Genomic DNA, 12,225 nt, shown 5'->3' with positions numbered 1-12,225 from the left:
TCCAAGACACCAGATGAAAGATACACATCTTGTGAATCCAGCCATCATTTCTGATTTTTAAAATGTTTTACAGGGAAGACACAATATGTATTTCTATTAGCTAACCACGATAGCAAAAGACTCAACTTTTTTTCCCCACCATTTTTTTACTGCATAGGTAGCTATCACAAATTCGACCAAATAAAGATATAAATAGTCACTAACCAAGAAACAACTTCATCAGATGACAGTCTGATAACATATTTATTGTATAGTATATGTTTTGTTCGAAAAATGTGCATATTTCAGGTATAAATCATAGTTTTACATTGCAGCCACCATCACAAAATCTCACCAAAGCAGCTAGAATAACTACAGAGACCAACGTGAATTACCTAAATACTCATCATAAAACATTTATGAAAAATACACTCCGTACAGCAAATGAAAGACAACATCTTGTGAATCCAGCCAATATTTCATATTTTTTAAGTGTTTTACAGCGAAAACACAATATAGCATTATATTAGCTTACTACAATAGCCAACCACACAGCAGCATTGATTCATGCACGTTAGCGATAGCGAATAAACCAGCAAAAGATATTACATTTTTCACTAACCTTCTCAAAACTTCGTCAGATGACAGTTCTATAACATCATATTACACAATACATATATGGTTTGTTCGAAAATGTGCATATTTAGCGGCACAAATCGCGGTTATACAATGAGAATAGTAGCCAAACTGCAAACAAAATGTCGGGAGAAATCTTGGGAGAGGCACCTAATCTAATCAATAACTAATCATAAACTTGACTAAAAAATACAGGTTGGACAGCAAATGAAAGATACATTAGTTCTTAATGCAACCGCTGTGTTAGATTTTTAAAATTAACGTTACTACGACATACAGCGTGCGTTAAAGCGAGACCGCACCGAAATTAATGGCGGAATAATAGTTTAACATTTTTCAACAGAAATACGAATTAACATCATAAATAGTTCTTACTATTTGATGAGCTTCCATCAGAATCTTATGCAAGTTGTCCTTTGTCCAGAATAATCGTTGCTCGGTTGTAGATTGTCGTCTTCAACTTTGGAATTAGCAGCAAACATTAGCCATGTGGCGAAGACGTGTCCAACTCACCATAACGCAGCACAAATAAAATACCGAAAATCGCAATATACTGATATAAACTGATATAACTCGGTTTAAAATAACTACATTATGATGTTTTTAACACCTATATCGAATAAAATCAGAGCCGGATATATCTAACGCCTATAACGAGAGCTTTTCAGAATGCAATCCTGAGGTCTGTCTTGCGTCATGACGAACGTTGAAAAGACTGCACACCCGGTTCCAAGAGCTTTTGTACGGCCTCAGATCTACCTAGACACCCCATTCCAATTCTCACTGCTTACTGACATCTAGGGGAAGGCGTATGCAGTGCATGTCGACCCATAGATTACATGCAAATTAATAAACTGACCCTGGAACAGAGTGCCCGATTTCAGATTTCTCACTTCCTGACAGGAAGTTTGCTGCAAAATGAGTTCTGTTTTACTCACAGATATAATTCAAACGGTTTTAGAAACTAGAGAGTGTTTTCTATCCAATAGTAATAATAATATGCATATTGTACGAGCAAGAATTGAGTACGAGGCAGTTTAATTTGGGAACGTTTTTTTACAAAGTCGAAATGGCGCCCCCCTATTGAGAAAATGTGCTTCATTTTAAGAAGTTATTTGGCCACTTTATTTGTGATACCAACCTTATCGAAACATATAGGCCTATGGGCTATGCTACATGAGGTGTGCGACCATGATTTGAAAAAGTCGCAAAAAAAAGTTATGAGCTGTTTCTTGCCTTAAGCTGGGCACAAAAGTTATGAGCTGTTTCTTGCCTTAAGCTTTCACAAGTGATAATATATCATTTTTTACCTTTATTTAACTAGGCAAGTCAGTTAAGAACAAATTCTTATTTTCAATGACTGCCTAGGAACAGTGGGTTAACTGCATTGTTCAGGGGCAGAACGACAGATGTTTACCTTGTCAGCTCGGGGATTCAATCTTGCAACCTTTCGGTTACTAGTCCAATGCTCTAACCACTAGGCTACCTGCCACCCCAATCATTCACAAGTGATAGGCTAATATTGTCACCCATCAGACTATTATTGATTGAATCTTGTCTTTACATATACTAAATAATATGTGAAATGTGTTTTGATTTAGAATAGACCATTATCATGCCAGCCAGGTAAGGTAGACTATACTCCTGTTTAGGAAAGTTGAGAAATAAATATAGTAGGCCTAGCCTATAGAAAGCTGATTGGATCCTCATCTTTTTAATAGAGGCCATCACTCTGTTTTCTTACGCAATTGCATATCCTATAGAAATGTTGCGCGATTACGTTTGCATTGATGTCAGAGTGATTAGAGGGACAATAGAGTGCTAAGTACCAGGCAGTTAGCAAGTTTGGTAGGCTGCTAATGACAATCAGCAGCATCAGAGCTCGGAGAAGACTAATTACTGTGACTAAACGGTCACATGGAATTTTACTGCCATCATGACTTGTGACCGCCTATGTGGCGGTAGTACGGTCACTGTAACAGCCCAATCCATGAATCCTATCTGTCTTCCCTGATCGCTTGTCAAGCCAGGATGTTGTGCGTGGCAGCTTGCAGTGAGTGTACACTGAGCTGCTATTATATTGGATCCATTTAATAGAGCTTGTTTTCTGACCTAATCAGACACACTCTGTACATAGCCTAGTAGGAACACACTGTTAAATATCTGACATTCCCCCCAAAATTTTTAGAATGTACTCTACCGTTTATTGCCTGTTTCCGTTTTCTCACGGCTCTGTCAGAGTAGGAGCACAGAGCAGTTAGAGCGAGCATGGGATGGGAGAGGTAGAGTTGTGAGATGAATGGGACATTGATTTATGTGAGGGCTGGGTGAGGATTTGAATTTTACGAATAATGGTTGCCCAGGGCCATTGTAGCAAAGACTGTTGGGTTCATAATTAGGCTAAGCCAGTTAATGCTCGTTTAGATTGCTTAAAGCGTTCTGAGGGCAGCCGAGCTGAGCCGTACAGAGATAATTCTTATACTGACAAATTAGGCTGCATGCTTATTGCTTTCAGACATATTAATAAATTATGAATGGCCCAGCTCATGGATTTATCCTCCTGCATTCTATTTTGATTAAAATGCACCATCCTTTGTATGGTGGCAGACCTCTGCCTGATGGCTGTCTGACGGATTCTCTCTCTCTCTCTCTCTCTCTCTCTCTCTCTCTCTCTCTCTCTCTCTCTCTCTCTCTCTCTCTCTCTCTCTCTCTCTCTCTCTCTCTCTCTCTCTCTCTCTCTCTCTCTCTCTCTCTCTCTCTCTCTCTCTCTCTCTCTCTCTCTCTCTCTCTCTCTCTCTCTCTCTCTCTCTCTCTCTCTCTCTCTCTCTCTCTCAGAATTCAAAATACTTTGGACATTCATATACATTAGATAATAAAGTAAAGGAATCTTCTCTTTTCTCCCTCCCTCCATCTCTCAGGACCAGTAGCAGTGATCAGTGGTGAGGAAGACTCGGCTAGCCCTCTTCACCATGTCAACCATGGCATCATCACCCCCTGTACCCTTGACGCTGGGCCAGACGCTGTGGTCATCGGGATGACCCGTATCCCTGTCATTGAGAACCCGCAATACTTCAGACACGGACACAACTGTAATAAGCCTGCTACCTGTGAGTACACATCAGCTCTGTTGACATTCACAGTCATTCTTGTCATCCCTCTGTATGTTCCTATCAACATGGGCTACTGTTAGCCCAAGGCCCAAAATGCCCTCTGTACCCATTCAAACAGAAATAAATGATTTAGGCCTACCTTAAAAGTCTTTAAATTATAATTTTTTATATCAGAGAGAAGCAGCACAATATGTTTCACTGTAGGTGTGACCATTGTTTATTAAATCTTTCACATACATTTATTAATATGATATAGATAAAATCATACTTAAATCATGTATGAGGCCCTGTGAGTTTCCTATAATTTCCCATGTTGCCTTGATCCCTCCTAATCTGGGACTCTGGGAATGTTTCATTCTTTGGGATTTAAAGGTATTGTTTACTCTCTGCAGGTAGTGCCATGTTGCTCTTTATATGATCCACTTCAGAACCATGATTCAGAATTGGTTATGAAGATGGTGCAGACAGATATGGCAGCTCTGCCTTTAGCTCCTAAGCAACTTTGCATTATTTAGTTTTGTTTGTGTGTTATTTCTTACATGATTAGCCCAGACATTTTTTTGTGTTATTACATACAGCTGGAAAGAGCTTTTGGATACCAGAGCAGCGGTAACTCACAAGCATTTCGCTACACCCGCAATTACATCTGCTAAATATGTATATGTGACCAATAAAATTTATAATTTTGTTTTACTGTCCTTCCAAAGATGTACAGTATTTATGTCCTTTATTTTCTACCTCTACACACTGCATTGGCAGTGTAATAATTTCGACTGGCTCTCTTGTATAGGAATTATTCTTTGTAAAATCAGCTTGATTTATACCTGCCTCTAAAGATGGTGTCTCATGAATCATCCTCTCATGGGTTCCAGAAACCTGTATCTGAACGCAGACTATAACGGCTGCTAAATTCACTCATTGTACATGTTGTGTGTATCCAAGCAACTCCTTATCGCCATTTAACTCTAAATACGTTTTGTTTGCTCACAAATGTTGCTCCTATTGGATTTCTTTTGAAGTTGAACCCCCAGTAATGTCCCCATTTTTATATCCCTTGAAGTAGACTGAAGAGCAGCTGATTTCGTTAACTAATGCTGTGCAGTCTCTCACATTGACTTTCCCCCCTCTTACAATTCTATTCGCAGTTCTCTTTTTTCCTAATGAATTGGTTTTCCTTTTATCGTTCCAAAAGTTGTGTATTGATCAAAGGCTTTGATCTCTGCTACATATTTGTTATTTTTTTACACAGATTTGGTTGAGTGTCTCCCCATATAGACTGATTGGAATTACTGTATGTGTCTATCTGAAACAGAGTGAGTTTTGAAGGGAATTTGTAGCTGAGGGCTTAATTTTTCTGCCGGTGCTTTCAGTGCTATGTTATGCATGAGTCATTTAACAGGTCTCTTTGGCCATGTAATAGTACAGCATTTTATATACCTTACCCTCCATAATTATTGGGACAGTGAAGCATTTTTTCTTCTTAATCATGGTAGCATCCACATTAATGTAGAAGTGTTTAGAAAAATATTATATTCTTATTTACAATAAAAAAGGACTCCAAAATGACACAGTACATTATTTACCATTTAATTTCTATTGAGCACAAAATAATCTGAAACACAACCAAAACAAACAGAACATCACAAGCTTGATGTAGTTGTTGTGTGCTATGAATATGTGACCAAATACTTAACTTTTTACTACTTTAATGTATATATAAGTGAATTTGTCACAATACTTGTGCTCCCCTAAAATGGGGGCACTATGTACAAAAAGTGATGTAATTTCTAAACGGTTCACCCAATATGGATTAAAATTCCCTCAAATGAACGCTGGCAGGCTGTACTTTAATCCCATAGTCATTGTTTGATTTCAAATCCAAACTTTTGGAGTATAGAGCAAAAAGAAGAAGAAATGCTTCACTGTCACAATAATTATGGCGGGCACTGTATCTTACTGTTACCACACATTCCTTTCTGTTAGGCTACAGAATGTGATATTACTCTGTAGCAGCAGGCTACGTTTATCTGACCTGGCATGGAAAATGTACTCTAAGTGTACAAACATTCTGTAGCACCTTCCTAATATTGAGTTGCACCCCCTTTTGCCCTCAGAACAGCCTCAATTCTTCGAGGCATGGACTCTACAAGGTGTCGAAAGCATTCCACAGGGATGCTGGCCCATGTTGACTCCAATGCTTCCTACAGTTGTGTCAAGTTGGCTGGATGTCCTTTGGGTGGTGGACCATTCTTGATACACACGGGAAACTGTTGAACATGAAAAACCCAGCAGCTTTGCAGTTCTTGACACCCCTTTCAAAGGCAATTCAATCTTTTGTTTTGCCCTTTCCCCTCTGAATGGTACACATTCACAATCGATGTCTCAATTGTCTTAAGGCTTAAAAACCTTTCTTTAACCGGTCTCCCCCCTTCATCTACACTGATTGAAGTGGATTTAACAGGTAACATCAATAAGAGATAATGGCTTTCACCTGGATTTAGTTGGTCAGTCAATGTCATGGAAAGACCAGGTGTTCCTAATGTTTTGTACACTCAGTGTAGATCATAACTGTAATTGGATCAATACTAAATGTTGGAAAGGTCTACATCCTCTCGAGACACTAATTGTTCACATTTCCGTGAATCTTTGAGAAAAAAGATAAATGGATGAAAAATGATAGAGGCACACAGAGGCAAGCAAAGCCAATATCCGCTGTTCCATCTGATACACAATCAAGAAGTGCCTGTTGGCTGTGGAGAGAGAAACACATAATGAATGGCGTGTAAAGCAGCAGGATTTGTCATGTCAGATGGAGGACATGCTACAGTACGTGATGTGAATTTATAAGCTCTGGGTAAAGATGAGTTACTGGCACTCTCCTGCAGCCACGGTTCTCATCAAAACCAGCAGTGCTATGTTTAACTAAATGAGTGGTCCCACAGTTCACACACCTGCCCCTGCACGCACACACACACACCTTCAATATAGTTCAGACTCCCGGGGCTTGCTGGGTCGAAAGGGAGACCCAATGAGAGAAAAGGAAATCACATTTAGTCCTGAAAAATACATTGCAGGAGTTATACATTATACATTGCATGAATCTTTTAAGCCAATCCATCAGGTTCTCGTGTGTGTGTGTGTGTGTGTGCGTGTGTGTGTGTGATTGTTCATCTGTGTGTCTTACTGTGTCTCTGCATGTGATGGCTTTGTACAACAAAATATCATAAAGATTTAGTATATTGATCATTCATTATATAGTACTCCAGGATCCAATTCAAATGGGGATTATAATGAAGTAAAAAATGCCTTTATGACACTTTGTGCTATATACTAAACGAGGCATTGACTGTTCAAAATGAAATACCCAAAACAGACAGACACTCAGAGAAACACTGCTCGGATAAAGCTGAACTCATGGACTTTAAGTAGGCAATGAGATATATTCAACCAATCAATGAGCAGAGAGGAAAAACCGAGACCTACTTCATCCTCGTTGACTTTCCTTCAAACAACACTGAACAATGTGGGTTTCTTTCCTCCAAGAGATCAGAAGAGTAGAAACCAATGAGAATTTACACAGCGTAGTGAAATTCACTGTGAATCTTTTTTTTTTTAATGCTTGATGTCTTAATGAACTGTATTACCTGTTATTTTTTTAAGCAATCGTCGAATATCATCCTCTTTTAGTGCAAGTGGGTATAAATGTTCTTCAAACAGTTATAGTACAGGACTATCATATTGGAAAGATGTGTCCTTTCGGTTTTTGATAAGTCATATCACTTTGTCTGTTTGTGATAATGGATTTATTCTAATATAATTAAGGTAAGACTCACTTGAGCTCTCTGTAGATAAAAGATGTCACCAACAAGATGCTAACTTTTCTCTTAGCAGAGACGACAGCAAACCTTACCCAGCTCACTCCAGGGCATTTTAATACGTATTTACAGCAAGAGCGAGATCCAGTAGAAATTCATGGCCCCGAGGGTGCTGTCGTTATTTTCTCTGTCTGAGCATAAATCACAGTGTTCCCCTCAGCCAGTCTAATGCCGCGGCTGATGAAGAATCAGGTCCATCATGGAAATCACCTTGTGTGGTTATAATCGCTGATATTTCTATTACTGCAACAGTAAATCCAATGGCTTCATCTAGTGTCACGCACGTACCTGTGGCTTTCGTTGATAATTCATCTGTCAGCTTTACCAGATATTTCTGTGGTTTATATTCAATACTAGATGCAGATGGGTTTGAATGGAAATATATACTGAATAAAAATATAAACGCAACATGTAAAGTGTTGGTCCCATGTTTCATGAGCTGAAATATAAGATCCCTGAAATGTTCAATACGCACAAAAAGCTTATTTCTCTCAAATATTGTGCAAAATGTGTTCATAGTACAACCCTGTTAGTGAGCATTTCTCCTCTGCCAACATAATCCTTCCTCCTGACAGGTGTGGCATATTAAGAAGCTAATGAAATAGCATGGTCATTATACAGTCGCACCTTGTGCAGGGGACAATGAAAGGCCACTCTAAAATGTGCAGTTTTGTCACACAACACAATGCCACAGATGTCACAGACGTTTTTAGGGAGAGTGCAATTGGCATGTTGACTGCAGGAATGTCCACCAGAGAATGTAATGTTCAATTCTTTCCCATAAGACGTCTCCAACATTGTTTTAGAGAATTTGGTAGTAAGTCCAACCGGCTTCACTACAGCAGACGACGTGTAACCACGACCAGCCCTCCACAGTCGGCTTCTTCACTTGCAGGTTCGTCTGAGACCAGCCACCCGGACAGCTGATGAAACTGTGGGTTTGCACAACCAGAGAATGTCTGCATAAACTGTCAGAAACTGTCTCAGGGAAGCTCATCTGCGTGCTCATCATCCTCACCAGGGTCTTGACCTGACCGCAGTTTGGCGTTATAACTGACTTCAGTGGGCAAGCTCACCTTCAATGGCCACTGGCACACTAGAAAAGTTTGCTCTTCATGGATGAATCCCGGTTTCAACTGTACCAGGCAGATTGCAGACGTCGTGTGGGTGAGCGTTGTGTGGACATCAACATTGTGAACAGAGTGCCCCATGGTGGTGGTGGGGTTATGGTATGGGCAGGCATAAGCGACGGACAATGAACACAATAGCATTTTATCGATGGCAATTTTAATGCACAGAGATACCTTGACGAGATCCTGAGGCCAACTGTCGTGCCATTCATCTGCCACCATCACTGCATGTTTCAGCATGATAATGTAGTGCCCATGTCGCAAGGACCTTTACACAGTTCCTGGAAGCTGAAAATGACCCAGTTCTTCCATGGCCTGCATACTCACTAGACATGTCACCCATTGAGCATGTTTGGGATGCTCTGGATCGAGCTGTACGACAGCATGTATTTATTTATTTAAATTAACTGGTTTCCTTATATGAACTGTAACTCAAAAAAATCTTCTAAATTGTTGCATGTTGCATTTATATTTTTGTTCAGTGTACATTTACCTACATACAGTAAGAATAGGAAATATTTTCACTGAAATGCACAAATATTTTACTTGAAGAGATACATGATAAATGATGCATCAACAAGCTCAGAATCTGCAGTTAGATTGGCATTCACTTAATTCATCAAGGAACTAATTTAATTACATGTAAATTTACTTGAAATATTCATCATGAGTGTCTCTGTGGTCAGAGCCTGTACCCTCTGTCAGAATGCTCCCCCTCTCTGCTACCAGCCATTTACTGAGCTGCACGACAGTCAGCCTAACTGCAGGGAGAGAGAGGGCTGATAGGAGCAGCACACCTTGTGGTCGGCTGGATTCCTTCCCATCACATGCAGGTAGAAAATCTGTGGGAAATGAATCCTTATTAGTGACAAAAAGACAGAGGACATGTCCCCTGGCAAGGCCCATCCAGATCTGGCTTCGACTTCTACCTCTTCAGACAACCTCTTTGTTTTAGCACTCTGCCTGGTGTTTTAATGAAACAGGTTATATCATCTGCCAGCTTGATTTTATTTTATAACCTTTCATAATGAGCAGATGTAATATGTTCAGTGATGAAATGCAGATATGGCTAGTGCAGAGCTGTTGTCTAAATGTATCTATTCAGGTAATCACTTGAAGAGCGTCAGGCCAGAACTATTTAAAATCACCTCAAAGTCAAAGACTTGGCTGTCTATCGCGAATGGTAGCAATGGCAAAGGTTACCAAGAGGTAAAACAAAATACCATTACTATGTGAGAAAGATATAGCAACATTCACTCACTCACTCAATCAATCAATCACTCAATCAATCACTCAATCACTCAATCTCATTTTCTTTAGACAGGTCATTTTCTGTTGCAAGGTGTTTAGAACAGTATTCAGAACCAGATACTAAATGTTAACCCCTGCTCCACCACTACAGAACAGATACCTCCCCCCATCTTCTCTTTCCATGGCAACAGTTAACTGATGGCTGTCCCCTACACAGATATCATGAGCAAAATATGAGTTTTGTCCAGATGCAATCAATATCAGAGATTGGCTGTAACCCTGCTCCATGACCCATAGCCAGGTTTCGTGGCCTCTCCCCTCATCCATCAATGTATTCATCAGTTGGATTTAGGTGCAAAACAACATCCAATGAGCCCCATCGTCCGAGAAATCATGGCTATTTTTATAGCTCCATTTAAGGATGAACATAGGAGTTGAGGGTTATCTTCTAGTTAACAGCTGACCTCTTAAGAAAAGGAACATGTTTGTAGGACACTTATTATTATAAAAGGAGAGTAGTCATATGTAGTATACTTTACAGTTGAAGCCACTTTCACATACATTACTGAACATACAGTAATATGATCAACAGGTAAAAATCTCATCACTTGTTGGGTATGTATTACTTGCTAAATCCATTGCTTAATTTTTTCTTCCTCTAATTTCTTCCTTGAAGTAAATACTTAACGTAGCTATATGTATGCAAATTTGAGTCTCCCAACTCATTAAAAGCATTCTAATTGCAACTCAGTGGCGGAACGGTCATCACACTGCAGACTCTATCCTTGCTCTGCGCTCCACCTCCTGCTATGCTACTGTATCCATCCATGGATGCAACTTCTGCTGCAGTACTGGAGTCAGAAAGTTAATATGACCTTGACAGTGTCTCAATAACAGTGGAATACTGGTTAGAGTCAGGGGAGTGTTTCAACATTTTAATTTGCCAATAAATCTAAATGAAGAAAAAAATGCTTCACATACTTACAGAGAGTACAGGCTCTATATTGACACATAACAGATGAAAGAAGCATGTTTTCGAAGTGGAATATATTCAGTATATGTCACATTAACCAAACTAGTTTTCCATTAAAGACATCTATGCTTTCCTATACTTAAAATAGTTCCGATATGTGATGGGTAGTTGGCCATTCTTTCATCCCAAAGAAGGATTTGTTGAAGTCAAATTATAGCTTTTGTACAAGAAGATGATATGTGTGGTTTGTACCCTCACACAGACTGTGTTTAAAGTCTCTGCGACACAGACTGTGTGCAGAGTCTCTAGCATAAAAAATTGATGATGGCTTTTCAGCCCCAAAACATTTTGACTCGCACAATTTAACTCCGATTTATCTCCCCAACATCTGCACTTGAGGTCATCCAATTTCACCTAAGCAGGGGTTGGAACCAAAATTATTTCCCAATCATTTTGTACTGAACAGAACCATTATTTTTTCGTTCCATTCCACTGTTCCAACCAGAAAAATAAAGTTCTGAACCGGTTTGAACCAAAAAAGTTAAGGTTTATATCGTTCCTTTCTGTTCCTTTTTAAAACTCTGAAATCTATATATTTTTTTACATTTAGCTCGACATTAAATTATTTCACCAATGGATAGAGCAGCTTGCTCAAGAGCGGGCAAGCTATTTACGTTTATTGGACATTCAAGTGAAGTGTAGGGTGCGACATGCGACTGAAATTTTGCAGGTGAGGACAATGCTGGGTATGAAGTGCTGGGCATCTTGTTGTTATCACATGCATTATTTGAATTAGGCCCACAGAATTCTATCTACAGAGGGGCGAGTTCTCTGAAGGAACTTTGAATGTCTATGAACTTCAGAAAGTTGGCTTTGCGTAGGCGCTTTGTTGCATTTTTTTGTGGGGACTGGAAAAAAATGTCCAGAATTTTAAAATAATGTTATTAACCGGTTCCCATGTTTTTAAAATAACGGTTCTGTTCCTGAACAGTATAGATCACTTTCGTTCTCAGTTATGGTTCTGTTCCTCTAAAAACGTTGTTATTTTCCGGTTTTCGGTTCTGTTCCCTGAACCGGTTCCAACCTCTGACCCTGAGTGCTGCTGGTTCACTCCAAAGTAAATTCAAGTCAGAGTATGAAAGAGTTTGAGTACCTGTATTAGTCATTCCTCCTGCTACACAGAACACATTTGAACCCAGTCTGAATCTCTCACTGTGCTCTTTTGGCTTCCTTATGGCCTGTTTTGTTTTGTGAGGAGCCTTGCTGAGAGG

At 39.5% G+C, this 12,225-nt stretch overlaps 1 protein-coding gene across 6 annotated transcripts in view; it reads left to right on the top strand.

Moving 5' to 3' along the window:
- Nucleotides 1-12,225, top strand: part of LOC139539760 (NT-3 growth factor receptor-like) — a 296,941-nt gene that overhangs the window by 249,662 nt on the left and 35,054 nt on the right. For 5 of the 6 annotated variants that reach the window (XR_011668011.1, XR_011668012.1, XM_071343032.1 and 2 more), the window contains exon 12: nucleotides 3,534-3,722. Coding sequence is in view for 4 of the 6 variants with exons in the window: in XM_071343032.1 (XP_071199133.1) it covers nucleotides 3,534-3,722 (189 nt within the window). In the remaining 2 variants the exon portion in view is untranslated. Of the gene's footprint in view, nucleotides 1-3,533; nucleotides 3,723-4,303; nucleotides 4,951-12,225 lie in introns of those variants that run through there. The other variant, XM_071343034.1, reaches the window with a different exon arrangement.

Source organism: Salvelinus alpinus, chromosome 15 (genome assembly GCF_045679555.1).
Source record: "Salvelinus alpinus chromosome 15, SLU_Salpinus.1, whole genome shotgun sequence".
In the NCBI taxonomy this organism is placed as follows: Eukaryota; Metazoa; Chordata; class Actinopteri; order Salmoniformes; family Salmonidae; genus Salvelinus; species Salvelinus alpinus.
The sequence above is the reverse complement of the archived record's forward strand: the minus strand, read 5'-3'. Positions and strand labels throughout refer to the sequence as shown.